General features: G+C 39.2%; 1 protein-coding gene across 5 annotated transcripts; it reads right to left on the reverse strand.

Annotated features, from left to right (window-relative positions):
* Positions 1 to 77: 77 nt before the first annotated feature.
* On the reverse strand, positions 78 to 17,706 carry LOC101158138 (roquin-1). 5 transcript variants are annotated; one of them, XM_011486803.3, is made up of 20 exons: positions 17,560 to 17,706; positions 16,000 to 16,396; positions 14,225 to 14,345; positions 12,835 to 13,074; positions 12,523 to 12,698; positions 12,165 to 12,365; positions 11,911 to 12,043; positions 11,654 to 11,772; positions 8,954 to 9,066; positions 8,578 to 8,814; positions 8,210 to 8,415; positions 6,832 to 7,241; positions 6,599 to 6,742; positions 6,278 to 6,436; positions 5,785 to 6,007; positions 5,010 to 5,097; positions 4,788 to 4,875; positions 4,369 to 4,569; positions 4,171 to 4,274; positions 78 to 4,070 (listed from the first exon to the last, which is right to left on the reverse strand). In XM_011486803.3, the coding sequence occupies exons 2-20, from the start codon at positions 16,228 to 16,230 to the stop codon at positions 3,917 to 3,919; spliced, it is 3,348 nt and encodes a 1,115-aa protein (XP_011485105.1). In that variant the 5' UTR covers positions 16,231 to 16,396; positions 17,560 to 17,706; the 3' UTR covers positions 78 to 3,916. The 5 variants fall into 5 exon arrangements, with proteins under 5 accessions (XP_011485105.1, XP_020566730.1, XP_011485104.1 ...); XM_020711071.2 differs by having other exon boundaries at positions 4,171 to 4,277; positions 4,369 to 4,542; positions 5,010 to 5,100; XM_011486802.3 differs by having other exon boundaries at positions 5,010 to 5,100.
* Positions 17,707 to 19,831: the final 2,125 nt, after the last annotated feature.

The raw sequence follows: 19,831 nt of genomic DNA on the forward strand, positions 1-19,831 counted from the left end.
GAAAATTGAACTGAAATGATTTTGAAAAAAATGTTTCAATAAAGCAAAAAGGTGAAATATTGAAAGACTCCCGGTACTCAAGAGTTAGCAATATCTTTTATTCTTTTCCCTCAGCTTAGAATCACTGTTGCACATACTTTACATTGTGTTCAATTTAACAGGATCTTTTTTTTCCTCTAATAAAACATCCAGTTTGACCTCCCCCTCATATCAAACAAAACAAAAAAGCAGATTGTATTATACAAAAATGCAAACCAATTTTCACACAGTGAATTCTCTTACAAAGTCATAAAATGGCATTATAATGGCTACATCCACATTGGAGGAAGATAATTCTAGACATTCCTTAATGGAGTATAATATACATATAAAAACTTTTCTTGTTGAAATCAAACCTGTACCTTAATTTAAGAGATATTTTACAAGGGATTCGTCATATAAAAAGCCATTTGTGAATTTTTCCCCAGGAAGTCCAGGAAAACACTGTGAGCCTTAAAGAGCAGTAACAGAGGTCAGTGGTCAAAGGCGACGGGAAAGGGGGTTCACTGTCTGGAAGAGGTGTAGGCCGCAGTTCCACTCAGAAACAAACAAATAAGACTGGAATACAGCTCCTTTTTCTTATTTACGCCATGCAGCCCTGTGAAAAGTAAACTACTTCTATCTTTTTTTATGACCACATGTGTACTTCAGATGAACACACACAACTTTGGGCTAAAGGTATTTCTATGCACTATTTCAAAATGGCATGTACACAGCTTTTTGCACAAACTGCCTCTGCCCCTTTTCTAAGCAGGTAAATAGCAGTGCGTTGCCATCCCTCTGAGGTCATTTCAACCCGATTTAAGGGCTAAAAGACCGCACACTCTCCCTTCACACAGCTGTGGTGAGCGTTCCTGTACATTACTGGGAGGAGATTCTCCTGAGCTAAAGGAATTTTAGTTTTAAGATGTGTAATCAGCTTTTCTGACGTTGGGGTTGACTTGCATATAGAAGAATTATTTAAATTATCATAAATTAATTTAGCCAATTTATAATAATAAAGTCCTATTCCTTTAATTATATTTTATGGTAAGTTTTGGTAGAATCATTTTATCCAAACAAGAGAAATAAGAAAAAAAAAAAAAACCTTAAGCCATTTACCTCACTCAAGTCACTCTTAAAGCTGTCGACTATGAATAAATCCTGACGATGCATTAAAGACTTGCAGGTCAGTAAATATACTCAACTACTGCAAAACAAGCAAAAAACTAAATTTCACCCCTCCAAAAAAAAGAAAGTTGTATCATTGCCATTTCAGTTTAAATTTGTACTTTTTGAAAGGAGGAAAAGATCTTTTAGAGTCCACCTATGTTGTACTATTCGGAGTCCATGATTGTATTGATCTTCCCCTCCAAAGCCAGGTAGAATGGAATGAAGCACTAAAGAAGGTTTTAGGACGACAACTTTAGCAGATTTTCTTCCTGTTCTTTTCTTGAGTCAGTTACTGGAAAACCCAAAACCTGCTTTCTATCTTCAACACTATCGACTGGTACAGCACACTTTCAAGGGAGTTAAGAAAAAAAAATAAAGAAAGCTGAATCAGGGTACAATTCTACAATACAGTCTAGCACACACAAGATATCTCCATTTAAATTTTCTGAAGTTACAGATTTTGTCGTCTTTGAAATCATAGCCTATAAAGAACAACTTTGTTTGAACACAAAAGTAAGTGAACAACCATCAATAAACACAGAGGTCCTTCATCTTGAAAAGGATAAAGTCTGTGCTGGCAACCACTGGACAGAATACAAACACGCACACGGCAAATAAAAAAAAAAAAAAAAAAAAAGGATTCTAAGTAGAGATCATTTAATATAAATGCTGAGCGAGTAGAGTAAGAGGTGGCACGTTAATAGTGCTTTAGTATATTAATGTATGAATACATACTTGTATGTATAAGTGAGCTGTGTACCTAAAAAATGTAGCAGAGCAGCCAAAGGCTTTAAGAGTAGATGGAAGTATGAAAGAAAAAAACATGAAAAAACAAAAAGGTAAAAATTTGCCATAATGATGGTGAAAAAACCATTGAGCACGTCAAACACAAAGATTTGTGTCTATTAAAAGTTACTCATTGGTTGATAGAAAAAAAAAAAATGAGTCAGTTTCTGAGGGCCCTTTGTTTGACCAAATGACAGACTCAACGTTTAACTTTGTCTCATCTAGAGTCCATCTTCTAACCGTTTAATCACAAGGACTCCTTTGCTCTTAGCAGGTTTCCAAACTGTTTACAAAAAGGCAAAGAGCTCCATGTTGAGCATCGGCAGTAAACAATTTATATTTAATGGAGAAAGAGCAAGAGTAAGTAATGATGGTGATGGTGACAGCACGTTACACAAAAAGCAAGGTTTTGTATAATACGTATAAATAAATGGTTTGGACATTTAAAGCACTGCAGTAAATCTGTTCGGAGCACACATAGCTTTGAAGATCTGGTTCTTTTTTTAATTTATTTTCCAGCTGCAAATATAAAAAAAGATGTAATGTGGTTTTCTGCACCGCCCAAAATCTTACTAATGTAAAACACAAGACCAAAAAAAAAGAAGTTTTAAACAATGCAACACCAATAAAGGCAACTTCATAGAAGTTAGGAGGACATAAGACAAGATGATCCCAATGGGGAGGCTTTTTCATGTGGCCAGATTAGAAGCTCTGAGGAGGGAAATGATCAACTATTGAAGCAAAGATCTGCTTTTTCTAACCCTGCAAATGCACATTTACTCAACAAAAAAAAAAACTTTGTAAAAATCAGACAATAAATTATGCATTTAAATGCAACACACGGAGGAAAACAGCTGGAAAAAGAAAAGAAAGATCACTTGTTTTTGAAGCTTTTGAAGTTTTGGTGACCATTTAAAAGCTTTGTAGTCACTCATACAGCAGCTTTTTTGCATGAGGCACTTTTTTTTCCTTCTTTTTTTTTTTTTACTAATTCAGTGCTTTTTTTGTTCTCTCCCATCAAACGCACATTAAGGGCAAGAGAAATTCAGTGCATTGCCCAAGGACCCATGACCTGCCGAGGGTGAAGAATTCAACTACAGACCTTCTGATGAGCAAAGTGCACCACCTGAGCTGCAGCTACTCCAAATAATTATTTTACAAAAAAAATATATATATTAGGTTGGCATTTATTGTTTGCCGCAATCTTTAAAACAGAATGCTTTCATTAAATGTCCTAAATAAGAACAGATTGTGTTTTCATAAAAATGCAGGAATCAAAAAATTTTTTTACCGTGAGGAATGACCAAGTCCAACTCTTAAGACCCCCTAAAAAATAAAACTGAATGTAGGTGGTACAGTCTGATGTTTCCCTCCTCAGAAATCTACGTCTGGAGAACCTCTAACGATTTTGGGGGCGAGTACGCAGCCATAGATGTCGGTTCGTTCCTATAATACCTTTGTAGACCTTGTGATGGTTAGAAAAGTTCTGAGTATGTGACAGGACAATGCTAGTTAACTTGTGAATCGCTACATTTAACAGGTCACTCACAGGAAAACGTCTAAACCAAACCTAGCTAGTGAAGTCCGATACCTTTGCCACCTCTGTTGTGTTTCAAAAATGCAATGGCCATTTCTACTTAACACTGTCAGCATCACCATCATTTGTTTTCTCCTTGTATATCAATCACAAGCTTTGCTGATCTAATCCAATACAAAACAGTTAAAGAAAAGTAACATACACAAATGTTGTCATATGCTCTGGTTTCCAGGCAAGGAAAGTCATTTAAAAAAAGCTCATTCACAGAACAAAAAAAAAGAAAATTCTTCACGGCAGATACTGCTCATCTTCTAAATAGAACGGCTGTATGTGTCCTGCTTTTTAATTGACTTAACATTTGTGTATTCATAAAATCTGCATGTGTGTGTAAATGAGTACTTCTTAAGAGCATGAATGGACACCATTTTTCTGCATTTCTGAACCAGCGGCATCTGGATCAGAACACAGGCTCAAAGCAGAAGTCTTGTTTGCCAGTGACAGCATGGACCCGCCCATTGCACTTTCCTGCAAATTGCTGGAACCATTGGACACCTCGCTGAATTAGGAGGAGAAAAACATTCCAACAAGAACAAATATGAGAAAAAATCAATAAAGAAAAATATATATTTATTATGTGAAGTATATTTTACACCTACCCAAGCGCCAGGGAAATTTCTTCCAGCTGAGTCTTGTGCTCTGGTTGTCCATTCTCTGCAGGCTTCATCTTGTACTGTTGAACATCATGGCTTACTTGGTTTTCCTGCTTTGTAAAACAGACAAAATTAACTTTCAGTATATTTGCTTACAATATTCCCTTCAGCAAAGCTTGGATTTGCTCAACAAGCTCCTCCTACCATAGCCATCTCACGGGTTCTCTTGCCAATTTCTCTCTCCACCTGGTGGAGCTCCATGCTGAGTTGCTCACTGGAAACGGCTGCTGCACTAGCACCACCTGCTGGCCACTTGGGCTGTTGCTGTTGTGAGGGCATTGCTGCCTGGCCCTGGCTGGACTGTGCATTAGCTTCTCTCTGCAGGAGTAGAGAGTTACTAGCAGCCTGGAATAAAGGGGAAATAAGTGTGATGGGGTGCAATTTAAGAATCATGAGCAATATTTACAAGAAGTTCAAAATGTAATATCCATTTGATCCAATCAAGGCGACATCCCATGAAAATGTACTTACCCCCTCACAAACCTTTCTAAAAATGTTCAAAGAATGTCAGACTTCAGACTTATAGCTGTTGTTTGCTTTTTGAGTTGTAAAGATTTACACACCTCCATATTGTGCAACTGAGTCTGTTGGTTGATTTGCTGGTTAACCTGCTGAAGCTCAATCTTTAACTGTTCTCTGTCAGGGGCAAGGCTGTCAAGAAAAGGCAAAACAAAACAAAAAAAAAAAACCTTTACTTTAGTTTTCAAACCCTTTTTAAGGTAAACATGTTTATTAGCAAAACTATTGAAACAACTAGTAACAGCAGACAGAAACAGCAGGCTCACCGGTCACTGAAATGTCCCTGAGAGGAGGTGGTTTGCTGAGGAGGGTATGACGGCCCACTCCATGTGCCATGACTCCCATATGAATATTCTGCTGTCAGCAAAGCAGTAAAATGAAAGCAATGAGAATTTTTTCAGGAGAAAGTTAAATTTTTTAGAGGGCAGAACCTCCTCGAAAGGCTCAGAAAAAAATCCTAAAAGTCCAGGAGTGTCATCAAAATTGTTTATGTACATCAAAGTTTTGGGTAATAGTTTTAATTTGTATATCTGTAAAACCAAAAAAAAAAAGGCTTCTCATTTTAATTCCAAAAAAATTCCAAAGATGAACGAATCTCCTTTAATATTGAGAACCAGTGAGGTTGTGAGAACTTAACATAAATATAATAGACCCAGAAACCAAAACATTGATTATTTATCTACTGATGTATTTAATAATATTAATAATAATAATGGATTTGATCTATCTGCGCTTTTCCAGACGCTCAAAGCGCTTACAATGTGTCCATTATTCATTCACTCCTCATGTATACTTAGTGATGGTTTTTATGCAAGAATCTCAGCACACAAATCTTCCAAGAGAATCCTGAAGGGGTTTCTGCATAGAGAATATGGTGGCAGCTCACCTCAAATCTTAGTTATTAATAAGACTTAGAAGGATTAAAACCACATCAACCGAATTGCCATTGATCTTAGTCACCAAACTTCATATTCTCATTGTACGATGGACAGTGACAATAAAGCAAATCTAAATCTAATCTAATATTTCACAGTAACATACCTGACATAGCCATGTGTTTAGAGCTGGGATTCTGCGGGGTGGAGGCCATAGTCTGCACAGGGAAATTGGTCTGGTAACCTGTCTTTGAAGTGCGAGAGATGGCGCCAAAGCGCGACACAGTGGGCTGGGGTCCAAACGGGATAATAGGGTCGTCATCCTTTACTTCTGTGCCCCTCCGTGGAACGTCCAATGTTAGATCTCTAGAACCTTTTGCGTCCACATTCTGACAAAGGAGAGGAGCGATGCAGACACAAGAGGTTACTGTGTGTAGGTCTGAAAGGGTGAAAAAACACCATTTGTGTTTTTCTTGCTCGTTTTTGTCAGAACGTGTAAAAGGTCAATTCTAACTATACCATCAGGTAAAAACATGATAAAAAAAAATCACAAAGATTGAATCAAACTAGTTTCACAAACTGCAATACTCATTTAAGATGCAACATTTCCCATCTCTGATGTTGACAATTGGAGCATTTAAATCTGTATCAGCTCTTACCATCATGTCCATGGCAACAGTAACCATAACATCTTTGGGTTTGGCATCCTTTGTACCAATATATGAGCCTATAGTCTCACAAGACCAAGGGGAGTACTGGCCCGCATAGTCAGGCTCTCTGAATTTCATCATCGGTTTGGAGCCATCATCATGCAAACGCTGCAAAGACAAAAATATAAAAAACATTTTTACCTCAAAGCAAACATTTGTACATCCCAACAGCACAGTGAGTGAATACTAAACTAAAGTTATCACTTCATTCATATTTGTGTGTGACCTGAAACAGTTTCTTGAATGACCTAAATGTGACTTTGCACCCACCTCTGTGGGGTAATCACTGGGAAAGGTGTGGGAAAGAGTGGGCGAGGGGGCGAATGGCGGTGGGGAGATGACTTTCCTTTCCTCAAGCTGTGATATCAGCTCCCGCCGACGTTGATGCAGGTAGTCAAGGCTGGGCTGTGACGGCTAGGGTCAAACAAAAACAGAAAACATGACAATGAAGCTGTAGTTTGGTTTACAAAAAATAAAAATGACTAAAGATAAACAGGCCTTACCTTGACAAAAGGCCTCATTGGGGGAGGCTGGGCTCCTGGTGCATAGTAGCCATCTGGTGGGTAGCGATCGCGGGCATTTGTCTCTTGGTGGTAGACGGAGCCGGACTGTCCTCCTGTGGGTGGGGCGACGTCTAGAGGTGCTGGACTCTGGATTCGGACATGGTCATCCCTCTGAGACGGATAAGGCTGTGGGGGCTGTGGTGGGCGGCTGTAGGAACCGGGGTGATTTCTGTCATAGTGAGGGTGGGGATATGGGAAATGCTGGCTGGAGTGAGGGGGCTGATAGTTATGCTCTTGGTGGTTGTAGTTAGCATAAGGGTCTTGGTAAGGCAGTCCTGACTCATTCGGGGGAGGCGGGTTACGCATGAACTCCCCATGAACATACTGTGGTGAAGGTTGGTATGGGTAACCTGAAGAAAGACAACAGTTGATATTAAAATCGCATTTCTAGGTGCAAAAATGACTTTTTGAACAGACAATTTTCAATAATAAAATAATCTTTAATATAAAAAAGTGGACAGGTATGTTTAATTTAATATTTTTCTTATTTTTAACTGCCACGCATACATATATATATATATATATATAGTTTATGTAATTTTTTGTCAGCTAGTTATTTTTTGACCTTTTCTTTTCCTTAGAATATCTAGTTTTTCTAAACACAACTTTGATTCTGTGAAAAATCTCTAAACTTTGGACGAGCCTGGAGTTCCCCATTCTTTTACTTTAGTAAACAATGAACTTGAGTCACACACATGCATGTCTTTATTTATTATTCTGTTATTGGAAGCACCAGCGGAAAAGATTATGTCACTGGTTTTCAGATAAAATATAAAAGGCTGATGACAAATCAAACAATGATAGACTACTGCGACTCATGCCTCTACTCAACTCATTTCTTCTCCTTTCCTTCCAGGTATTTTATGAAGTATTTCTTGGTGAGAGATTACATTTAGTCTTTTTCAGCTAAATGCTCTGATCCTTTTTTCGATTCTTTTGTTTATTAGAAGCTGGCTGTAGATTTTCCCGTTTGAAAAGGAACAAGTATTTGGATGCGAGGCGAGTCTCTGAAGGTGCATAGCCGACTTCATTTCTGGCACACATATGACGACATATTTAGTCCTCGCAGTTGCAGTTACAAAGGAAATCCAATTTCTTTTTATACCGTTTTGGTGGTAAAACACCAGAAAACGAAACAAAACTTGTGTTAAATGTCAGTATATAATTTTAAAAAAAGAGCAGAACTTGGATGGTAACCGTAGCAACTAACCACTAAGGGTAAGAACCACAAAACATAAATGTCAACATCCCATTTTTTCACTTGCTCAACCTTTTTTTTTTTAGAATAAATAGTAATGAATTCTTTTTATGGACTTACTTGGGGGGTAATGAGGGGGCTCATACTGAGAGGCAGGTGGTGGACGAGTGTCATAGCACATGTCAGGATGTCGCTGAGGATACACCGGCGAACCTCTGGCTACCACAGGCATATGCTTTACCGTTGGGAGGTGATCTGCAGGCATCCGTGGGTGGCCCATTGCGTGAGGTGGGATCGGCATGTGACTTTTCGGTCCATGGCCCAGGCTAGAGTAATATTTAAATAAATTTGTGGGTTTTCTTACGCATTTAAATGAGACACACTTTGGCATATTCAAATACGCTGTCACTAAAAATCACTGTCAAAGTAATGAGAGGAAAATCAGCGCAGCTGGTATTTTCATTTTTTAAATATAAGAAATAACTCACGCATCTGGTGGTGATCCAGGGGCATTTGAACTTCTTCCATCCATCTTGAGGGGATCAGACAGAGTCTTATATGGGACATTGTCGGTGCCACGAGGAATAAGTTGGGGTAGATTTGGTGTCCCAGTGCCATTGGTGAGGGGGGAGGGCTTCCGAGTCACTCCTGCTTCGAGAGGAATCCCCTCGTCTGACATAAGCCCACCTGACCGGGCTGCCAGACGCTTATTCATTTTACGATACCTAACAACAGAAAACACAAAATTAAATGTTGGACTGATGACAATAAATAAAAGAAAGAAATAAAACAAGAAATAAGAAAGAAATAAAAGAATAAAAGAAAGAATCCAGCATTATTGCTGTAGCAGTATCCTAGACTCACTTCTCCAGTTCTTCCTGAGAATGAGCAAAGGTACAGCTGGCTCCACGAGGACAGCCTCCCTTCTGCTTCATGTCACGACACATGTATGTCTTGTATTTGCTATGCTGAGGAGGCTGGAAGTAAATGAGTAACATCACACATGTTTACGACAGAGTAAGCATCTGTTGAATTAGGTTTTTGTTAGACTAATTGTATTCATCAACATGAGCACATGCAGCGAGTAAAACAATTAGACTAATTGTATTCATCAACATGAGCACATGCAGCGAGTAAAACAAACCAGCAGTGGGGTCACCACCAAATCCAGCTTCTCTGAAAAACTACCGTAATTTCCGGACTACAAGCCGCTACTTTTTTCCTGCGCTTACAGCCCTGCGGCTCATTCAGTGACGCGGCTAATTTATGGATTTAATTAGCGGCAGCCATGTACGTAATTTCGAACTCAGTGAATAGTTTGAATTCTTTATCTAACACCAAGCACAAGGCATTTATATTCAACACACCTCTAAGCAGCCAAACAGCATGGACTTGACTTCAGGTCTTAGACACTTCAGTCATGGTTCAACAAAATGAAACACGCATGCCCAGCCGCATCCCAGAATCCTTTGGGGCCATTAGACCCAACGTGCACGTGATCGCCGCTACAATATGATGAAGCTTTCAAGTTAAAAGCAATCGTTAAAAGCAGCGTAAAAAAGTCCACCGTCACCAACGGGTTTGGAAAAGCCGGTTTGCTGCGTGACGGAGAGAACAGCGCATGGAGTGAATTTACACTCCATTTACGGTTTCTAAGGAAACCGTAAAAGCGGAATTTTGCTTTGAAAAACTCACAGCCTCCGTGTGAGCTGGAGACATCTTCTCCTGCTGATTGAGCTGCGGGGCCGATGGCAGTCTGAAGGCTCCCACACGTAACAACGCACCCGCCCCTCATACACAAAACGTACAGTATTAAGTCCGATTGCTTTGCACAGAAACGATTTGCTCCATCCACCGGCGCAACGGGGACGAAGTGCTCCTCCTTGAAGCCGCCCTGGCCAGAGGTGTCGGAGTAGATAGGAAGGGGAGACAAGGAGCGCGCGGGGCGGGAGCGGAGCGCAGAGGCGTCCGCGGAGTGCAGAGGCTTCTGAATTCTGACGCACACGCCGCACGCGCCGCACTGAGGCGCGCGTATCACGCTGAGGCGCGCGCTTTTCAGTCGCCGCTGTATTTTACCGGTGTGTTTTTTAACCAGTCCTGTTACTCCCATAACGCTGCCGCGACACAAGCGGAAGGAGAGCTTTTCCCGTTCACCCCTCCATGCACTGCTGCTACTTGCTCATTCTTAAACACGTACAACAGTATGGCGAGCCGGGCATTGGCCCCGCCTTTAGCCCCTAAGACTCATGGGAAATGTGGAATCGCGGATGTAAATTTCCTCATCATAACTGAGGGATGTAATGTTGATTATATGGTTACTGTTTGTAATTTTATGTATGATACCTAGATTGTCAATAAGTTAAAAAAAATGAAATAAAAACACCATAACTGAGGAACTTGTGAACAGAATAGAGGTCCATGCTGTTTGACAGATGTCGATACTCAAATACGTGAGCCTGAGGCAAAGCTGGCACCACCCACAATGTGCTAATAAATTGCACTCACTCTGGGATGCTGGCCGTGATCTGTCAGGATGACAATATCGGCTAACACATGCGCGGCTTGTACTCTGACGCGGCTTGTGTATGTATAAAACTAATTAAACATGTGAAAATGGGTGGGTGCGTGCGCTTTGTAGTCCGGAATTTACGGTAATTAAGCTGCAAATACTAAAGATACACTGTTCCCTCTCTTTTTTCAACTTTTTTTCTTTGCAATGTTTCTTGTTTTTGCTTTTTTCTTTCACAGCACACTGTGAACGTGTCCTTCTGACATTCTTAATCCATCTTCTCTGTGCCATGTCTCATGTACAGAATACCTTCAATTTGCTAAATGTATATAAACCTTTGCTTTTGAGCAAATATTTTCATTCTATAAACACTGGACATATTTTTCTACAAAGCTTTGAACTTTCAAGAGTTTAAACAAAAGAGAAAAGTGTGAAAAAAAGCGTGAAAATGTTAATGTATGTTCTAAGAAAAGCATATAAAGTGTGTAGTGAGGAGTTTTATAGCCTTAAAACATCTGGACTCCAACTTTAAGGATTTCACCATTTGCAGGTCCTTTTTACAACATAACCCTGCGATAAATGAACGAACACTGACCTTCATTCCTGAAGATCCCATAATTTACTACAGCATCCATCTATACATCAGGTTGTAAAAATAATTATATTTCAATGTAACCGTTTTTTAGGTTTAAAAGCCAATATTTGTTTTAATGAAATCATTCTGCCGACATATTTGTTTTGTTAAGACTTCCAGATTTGATGGACAGCCACAAGAAGAACAACTATTTTTAAAGGGAGCTTTTGGCAACAGCTGACAAACTTTATCATTTGTGAAACATATTTAGTGGAAGCAGTGTGTTGATTCTCCAAAAGTCAACTTAACACATTGCCAATTGTTTTGCCCAAGATGCTGGTATTCAAGGAAAAGAAATTACTTAAAAAAAATGACTATTTAAACATGAATAGCGTTCGACCTTTTAGATCAAAAATCCAGATCCATCCATCTGACAGCGTTTCAATATTCTTTTGCAGTGTGCAGTCACTCAAACACTGACCTGTTGAGGGTCAGCTCCCTTCTTGCTGTGGTTCTGGATAAAGTCAACTAGCCCGTGTACCACTGTTTTCACTGCTACAAGCCCTTTCTCTAGCTGCTCCCACGTAGGAGGAGGAGCATCTAAAAAAAATTAAAATAAATCAGAATCAATCAGTTAGAAACCACTCAAAGTCTGCATTATGTCATGTAATTCCTTGAACTGGCATGCTCTTGCTTCACTGTGTAACACAAATTTATAAAAAAAAATAGTTTTCTAACCCGGGCTGGGGTCGATGTTTGCCAGCAGTTCCAAGTGGGGCCGCAGCCTGTTCAGGTTGGCTGGGTCTCCGGTCCTCTGCAGTGCAATTGTCAACTCCTGGACACTTTGGGCAAAAGATGCTGGGGTCTGCAGCTAAATGAGAACCAATTAAGTACAGAAAATGCAAAACAAAAAAAACTACAAGTGTAGCAAAACAGGCATATCTATGATGTATTTTGAAATAAACTGAATGCAAAATCAAACTGTTGTGTACCTTATCTATTATAGACTGCATGTGAGACTTGTGAGATTGATCTCCATATAACAGAGAAGACCACTGGTCAGGTGCTATGCGTAATCCACCTTCCATGGCAATCTGTACGATCTGAGAGTCGTGCTCACGTCTTAGAGCCTCGTAAGTACGAAACTCTTCTTTCAGCTGCATCAAAGATGAATCTTCATCACGTTTGGTGACCTAAAGGGCCAAAACAGACAACTCTGTTCAACGCTTAAAGAAATTATTTAATGACATGATTACTGAAACATTTATCTCAACACCAAGACAGAATGATTTTATTTGTCCAATATTTAAAAAAAAGAGACATTCGTTTAGTTGACGGATGGAGACGTACCTTAAAGCAGGAAGCCCTGTAAAGGAGCTGTACCACGTGGCCTATGCTAGTTTTAGAGGCCTGAGGGAAGCGAGGCTCCAGCCTCTGGACCACAAACAGAACCAACACTTTCCTGGACAAAGCAGAACCGTCTTCTAAAGCAAGGAGGACCAACTTAAGAGCTTCCTCTTGCATTGCTATGGGAGGAGAAATCCACAATAAAGATGTTACATGGCGAAAGACTTAAGGAAAAAAAAAAATCTTTAAAAAAATTATTAATTACATGCACAGTCGCATTCCCGGTTAAACTTCAGAAATTTTTAAAAAAATTACCTGGACCTAAGAACTGACATCCCCGAGCACGAACAGCTGCCCAAAGGTTGGAAGAGAGTTGCTGTGGATTCTGGTGCTGCAAGATGAGTTCAGTGACAGTTCGTTCACCCAGGGAGCGGGCAGCTCTCATGGCTCTGACGCGGCCCTCTTCCTCCACCAGCTGGCAGTGGACTAGAGTTACCAATTTCCTCTGCATGGGTCGACTCAGAATGCTTTGGGCTGTACTGCTCAGACCCACACCTGCAGACGCATCACAGGCTAGGTTAATCAAAAAATAACCAATAAGAAAACAGCTCAGCACAGAAATATCCCTCTACATTTAGGTCGATGCAAACATAAACGAGTGGAGCACCTAGAGTATAACCACAATGAGAGAACAAAAAAGTCAATAGAACATGAACCCAAGACTTGTAGTGGAAACGTTCTTGTTATGAGCCATTAGTATTAACATTGACATCACAATGCTTAAAGTAAAAATCTAGTTTCCAAAGTACAAAACTCCTTGAATTCCTTTTTGTGGACGAATCAACTAATTAAAAAATGCATTGAGCTCTTTCTAGACACTTAGTTTAGTCTAGATTTTTCACAGAGTAACTAAATATTATAAAAATAAAGTAATGAAACTGCACCATAAATTTTATAATAATGGCAAAAGTTAAATGAAAAAATACATTAGATCAATGATTTCTGACAAAATACACCAATGAGCAAAATGCTGCAGTTTATAAGTGTTGTATTTGGTCAAAGCACATTAAATTAAAAAAAATAAAAAACTGACTATGCAAGGAGAGCTACTTAAATACAGAAAGTGGAAAATGTCATCAAATGAAAGCAGCAAAATCAATTTGTTCTTCCTTGTAAAAAAAATAGATTTCATGTGTAAACAATATTGGACCAATAAAAGTGAATTTGGTCTTGAAAATATTTTGGATGTTTGACAATATTCAGATAATCATCAACAACCTTTTTTTATAACCATCTGATGTATCATATAAGTATTTTACAGATTTGTTTAGGAAAACTTTACAGACGCCACATGTCCTTTGTTTACGCAAAAACACTATTATTGTTTGGAAAATCATATTTATTTTAAAAAAAGCTATTAATTAAAGCTTCAAATCTACATTTATTATGCACCACATTAGAATGCTAAGGATAATTCTGCATTCCTTTTTTCCTCGGGATATTGAACTTTTGCATTGCATTTTGAAACTGCTTTTCTATTTTTGTAAACAAGTAGTACAATTGAAAACAATACTGTACATATAATGGCAGTTTCCATGAATGTGTCTGAACTTTTGTGAAGGTTATAAAAGAAAATGAGAGCAAAAGTTGTGCGTAAAGAACTAATAAGGATAGAAGGAGAAAGTTGTTGAAAGTATTAAAGTACCTCGGCTGTTACTGAGGGGTTTGAGATAAAGGGCCAGTTCCTCTACACACTGCCTGGCCACCTCATAATTCTGTGAGTCTTCTGGACTGGTAATCAAGGCAACTGGCTGAGCCTTTGGAATCTACAAGAGAAAAACAACAACCAAAATTTAGTGCAGGCTACACAAAATACATATAGGACAACTTTTTATTAAGCTTGTATGAATGAATGGGTCAAATCAACAGATACGTTTTTAAAAATCTAATTTAAAGGCTATATCCATTTTACTTGTGAACATCTCTAACTGAAAAGAGTTGTTTGTGAACCAACAACAACAAACATGATTTCAATTTCTCGCACTAGTTTGTAGCAGGCATGTCATTCTGCAATTTCACTTTCATTTGGACAAGAATTAGGATAAACTGGTTTCACCCAAAGCATTTTAGTACCGTCAGCAGAGTCTACAAACTCGCATAACTACTTTATTTTGGTGCTACATTCTAATGCATAGTATTTGCTCATTTGTGCAAAGAACTGGGTTAAGACATTAGGCTACGTTCACACTGCAGGGCTTAATGCTCAATTCGGATTTTTTGAAAGAATCTGATTTGTTTGCTAGACCGTTCACATTTCCAAGTAAATCCGAACTTTTGTGATCTCCAGTGTGACCGTGATACGACCCAAACGAGACCCGCATGCGCAGAAGCCAGAAGAATACTCAACGGTGAACGACGTCACTTGCTGTTTGAGGAGCAAACGTTACCAATGGATGTCAACAACAGTGTTGTCAAAAGCGGAGCTCTTTTTGTAATATTAAATTTATTTTCACGAAGGAGCAGCACAATTACAATCTTCTCATTTTAAGAAGGCATTGGAATCGAGATCGTCTGTACCCACATTTGTGGAAAGGAAATGTGCATGTGTTGGGCCCGCGCGCCCGCGTGTGTGTGCAAGCGCGTGCCGCGATAGAGAATGGGGGGGGGGGGGGGCAGTGTGTGCGCGCATTCATGTTGTGTGTTACGGAGGAAGGATGACGGTGATAAAAGAAGGTTTCCCCCAGAATAAATGCTATGGACTCTTTATTAACCCATTCCGGAGAATCTAAGGATCAGAACAGGGAGGAGGAGGAGGATCGCCTCGGGTCCCCTGCGCTTCTGAGCACGGTCGGAAAGGGAAGAAAGAAAAAAAAGTCATCGCGGGAAAGGTTAAACACCACGCTCTGCCATTTATCTGGAAATTTTTTCAAAAACCGCCCAGTTGCGATCAGAGCCCTGGAGTTTGGCCTGAAAAGAGCGATCAGCCCAAATATTAATCCAATCCGTGACCTCCCTTCTCTTCCACTGACTGATCTCAGCAGCATCGTCCACCATGGTTGATGTTTACGTTCTCGTTCCCGCCTACTTCAACGCAAAATGATGACGTTTGTTGCGTGTCGATGACGTACAGTTCGGAATCAAGTCGCCTGGCCGGTCAGACGGCGGTCGCAATTGAAAAGAACGGCTACAATTCGGAATCAGGACGGCAAATCCACGGGGCCTGGGTCGCAATTGAAAAGATCGGATCTGTGTCATTCAGACTGTCATGAAAAGATCGGAATTGGGCCGCTTAGGGGCAAAAAATTCGGAATTGGGTCGTTTCAGCCTGCAGTGTGAACGTAGCCTTAGTCACAAACATTTTTGTTCAATGAGCAAAACACTCAAGTCACACACTGCTGCAAAAGAGACACTGGTTAAAAATAGCTTTTGTGTCTCACCAAGGTGTTCCAGCTGTACGGTGACAAAAAAACAGTGTCTTACCTGGCCTCCCACCAGCTGTAACAGCGCTGTGTTCACAGGTAGCTGCTCAATGTCTGTGCTGATAACTGTCTGGTCAAAGGGACAGGCCTTTCGGTGCAGCTTGTTCAGGCACATCTTGCAGACAGTGTGTCCACAGCCCAAGCTGATCGGCCTACGGACAGTCTCCTCAAATGTTTGTGTGCAGATTGGGCACAGCAAGAACTCTGTCCATTGTGGTGCTTGAACTGGCATGGTTAAAGGTTAATGGGACGAGAATAAGACTTAACACAAAAAGAAAATATAATTATATATATAGAGATATATGAAAGATTCCACTGGAATCAATTTTTTTCCGAACTCAAACGTTCTTAAATCTCTTCACACATTGTGGATATGGGATCACATCTCGTGATGAGTCCTGAAATAAGAAAAGAAAAAACAGAGAAAAAAAATAGAAAATATTAAAGAATCTGCATTATAGAAACATGAGTAAACATTTTTTTGGAAACATTTAAGCATAACAATATTAAAACAAATTTGAACAGAATTTTACTTTAAATATGTAGAGGAAGTAGCTAAAAACTAAAATTAAGAGCAACCTTTTCTTACAACCTAAGATTAGTTACACGCAAAGGTTCAATCGATTATAACAAACACTTCTACAAGTTCATATTGTTACAAAAACAACAACAAAAATGGCTAAAACGACTGATGTCTGGCGTACTTGCAGAAGCTTGTTAACACTATGACTATGGACAAAGGGTCTTGAAAGAGCTAACATAGAAGACTTACTGCGACAACAAATGCATAAAATACTTCTTACTAGGAAGAACAAATTGTATGAAGTCATTTTAAAGCATTATACATTTCCAAGGAATGAGGGACAAATTCGCTGACCCGGTGACAAGCATTCGAATATTTTGTTGATAAAATATTATCAAGCTATGTGCTAGCTTACCTTTAGCCATTTCGGCTAAGGGTGGCTAGTTTGTTAGCATTGCTAACGAGTAAAAGTGAACAGATCAAAACAAATTAGTTCCTAATTAAAGCCCAGTCTTTTGTTGATCAACTTCTAACATTTTTTTAAATATTACTACTAAAGTAGCTTGGCTAAACTTTCAAAAACATTGATGGATTCTTGGCGTTGGCCGAGGAACCAGAAGCGAGAAATACGGGACCGTACTACAAACAACGACTTCAGTTGTAGTGATATTATGTAACGTTAGCATTTCAGGCTAACAAGCATATTTTGCCTATTCTACTGCAGCAAGGCAAACCTGTACGACCTAAATTCAATTCAACGTAGCCTACGCGTTATAGATTATGGTGGCATGTTACGTTTGTTGCATTCTAATAAGCTCAAAAGGTGCCGCTAGTTAGCACAAGAGGCTAAGAAGCTAACGAACAAATGCTAGTACTACTAGCTGCCGTCTAGCCGTTAGCTTGTTAGCAAAATTTCTTCATATTGGAAACAAAAAACATCGTTTTAATATTTCCATACGACTTAAAACAAAACCTGTCGCGTCTTGTCTTCACCTCCGACAATTAAGAACATCATCAACATTAGCATATATTACTCACTTATTCCAAAAGAATTGGAAGAACTTCATCTTTCTTTAGAAAACTGTTGCTATATTTTCTTGCCATGTCGACTGCCGAGGTTTTGGGAGGGTGTCATCTCGGCGACGGACTCCCAGCCGGTTACAGCAAGCTGAGCTGGGCAAGATGTGTGTACGTGCCCGTGTTTTTTTTTTTTTCTGTCCCAATGGCTCCATCTAGTGATGCTGGAATGCATTACGGGGCGGTTTTATGTCCCCATCTTTAAAAAGAGATTGTTTTTACAATAGATTGAATTTCGTAATTGATTCTTATTTGTGCCCAAAGTATTGATTCAACTCAGAAGTTTCTTAGGATTATTTTTGGGTAATCAGTCAAACAACACATCTTTAAGGTGGCTTTTGCTGGCCTCAATTAATCTTGTTTCCAAATATTCCCACACTTGCAGTGTATGCAGTACTTATAAAAATGTATATTTTGCATTATAAAATAAAAAATAAAAGTGCTTTTCAACCCGACTTGTTCAAACATTAATACTTTTAACATTGTTGTTTTGAGTTTTTATTAACAGAAAACAACATTATTTATGAGCCATATTTTGCCTATTCTTTTTTTTTTTCCATTCTTCTTCTGATCCCTTTGTTCCCTTTTGGGGTCTCGGGGCTCCTGGAGCCTATACCGGCAGGGGACATTCTGGACAGGTCGCCAGTGCGCAGATAAATCCAATGCATTATTATTATGATTATTATTATTTCTGTTGCAGGGCCAAAAATCATACACCCATGCACTCTCACATTCACACCTGTGGACAATTTGGAGTAACCACTTAACCTATGAAGCATGTTTTTGGACGGTGGGACGAAACCGGAGTCCCCGGAGAGAACCCACGCATGCACGGGGAGAACATGCAAACTCCACACAGAAAGGTCCCCCATTGATGTTCTGTTTCAGGTCCCCCAGCCGAGACTTGAACCAGGGGCCTTCTTGCTGTGAGGCAAGAGCACTAACCACCGTGCAACCCAGTTTTTTAAAATTTCTATTGAGTTGATGCATACATTTCGCTTATTAAGTTTTATTAAATAATATAAAAAAAAAACATGGTGTTTAAAAAAACACCATGAAAATCTGTGGCCATAAAAAAAGCTATACTTATTTTCCCTTTTACTTATTCTTCTTTGCTATTCTTCTTTCCTTTCCTGATCAGGTGTGTATTCACTATGTTTATTATTTATTTTCCCAAGCCCTGTGTTTAGTAAAGATTTTTTTTTTCCTGTAACTAACTTATATGATCAAGTAAGATTTAGAGGAGAGTAAAACACAGCTAACATCTGGTTTCCTGTCTGATTTCCATCCATCTATCCATTTATCGAACCTGATGAGTCCCTTTTGGAGTCACAATGTTGCTGGAGCCTTTCCAGCTACTGAATAACAGGTCACCAGTAAAACCATATTTAATCACGTGCACGCATAGAGGCGATTTAGAGAGACTAAATAATCCATGAAGCATGTTTTTGGACTGTGGGAGGAAAGCCGAGATCCCGCAGAATACCCACACATGCATGAAGAGAGGAAGCAAATTCCACACAGAAAAGTACCTGATGGGCTTTGAACTACGGCCTATCCTCACAGCTACACCAGTGTTTGTCAATGGGCCAAGGTATTTAACAAAAATCCCAAAAGCACATCACCAACCGAAAATATAAAAAAAGAAAGCAAGAAACCCTGAAGTCTGTATTAACAACATAAAGTCATTCTTATCAAAGTTTCCTCAGATAAAAGTCTTTTTTATGATCCTTCATATTTCTACCTTCATATTTCCACAGAACTGATATCCTGCCAATGGCAAATGTTTTTTAGATCAGTTAAGTAAAATTCAATAATTTCCCACAGCACACCAGTTGACAAAAACTGCACTACGCCACCGAGCAGGCCCTGTCTGGGCCCATCTGGTGAAAAGGAGTTGTCCTAAAGGCATTTTGACATCAAGGGTCAGATGTGCCATGGGCACATTGTTTGATTTGGATGTGTTCATGTGTGGATATGATGGAAAGAATGGACCTTCAGAAAACACAAAAGGTCCCTTTTTGGTCAATAAAAAAATATGTCAATCACAAAAAACGACATGTTCTTAATAAAATACAAACTAAATGGTCTGTGAGAAATAAATAGAAAAGAAAGAGTAAAGGAAACACTAAATCAATTAGTCTAAATGAATTAAGACTTGACAGAAAATCAAGAAGTGCAACATTATGAGACACAAAATGATCAAATTACTTTAATTATAAGCCAAAATATA

The sequence above is a fragment of the Oryzias latipes genome, chromosome 17, assembly GCF_002234675.1.
Source record: "Oryzias latipes chromosome 17, ASM223467v1".
Classification (NCBI taxonomy): domain Eukaryota; kingdom Metazoa; phylum Chordata; class Actinopteri; order Beloniformes; family Adrianichthyidae; genus Oryzias; species Oryzias latipes.

Excerpts from the sequence above, each read along its gene's own strand:
- LOC101158138 (XM_011486800.3), bottom strand. The coding sequence starts at position 16,230 with ATGCCAGTTCAAGCACCACAATGGACAGAGTTCTTGCTGTGCCCAATC. Across the intron at positions 6,008-6,277 it reads CTGTTGCCATGGACATGATG|AATGTGGACGCAAAAGGTTC; the intron begins GTAAGAGCTGAT and ends CTCCTTTGTCAG. Across the intron at positions 5,101-5,784 it reads TAAACACATGGCTATGTCAG|CAGAATATTCATATGGGAGT; the intron begins GTATGTTACTGT and ends CTTTGCTGACAG.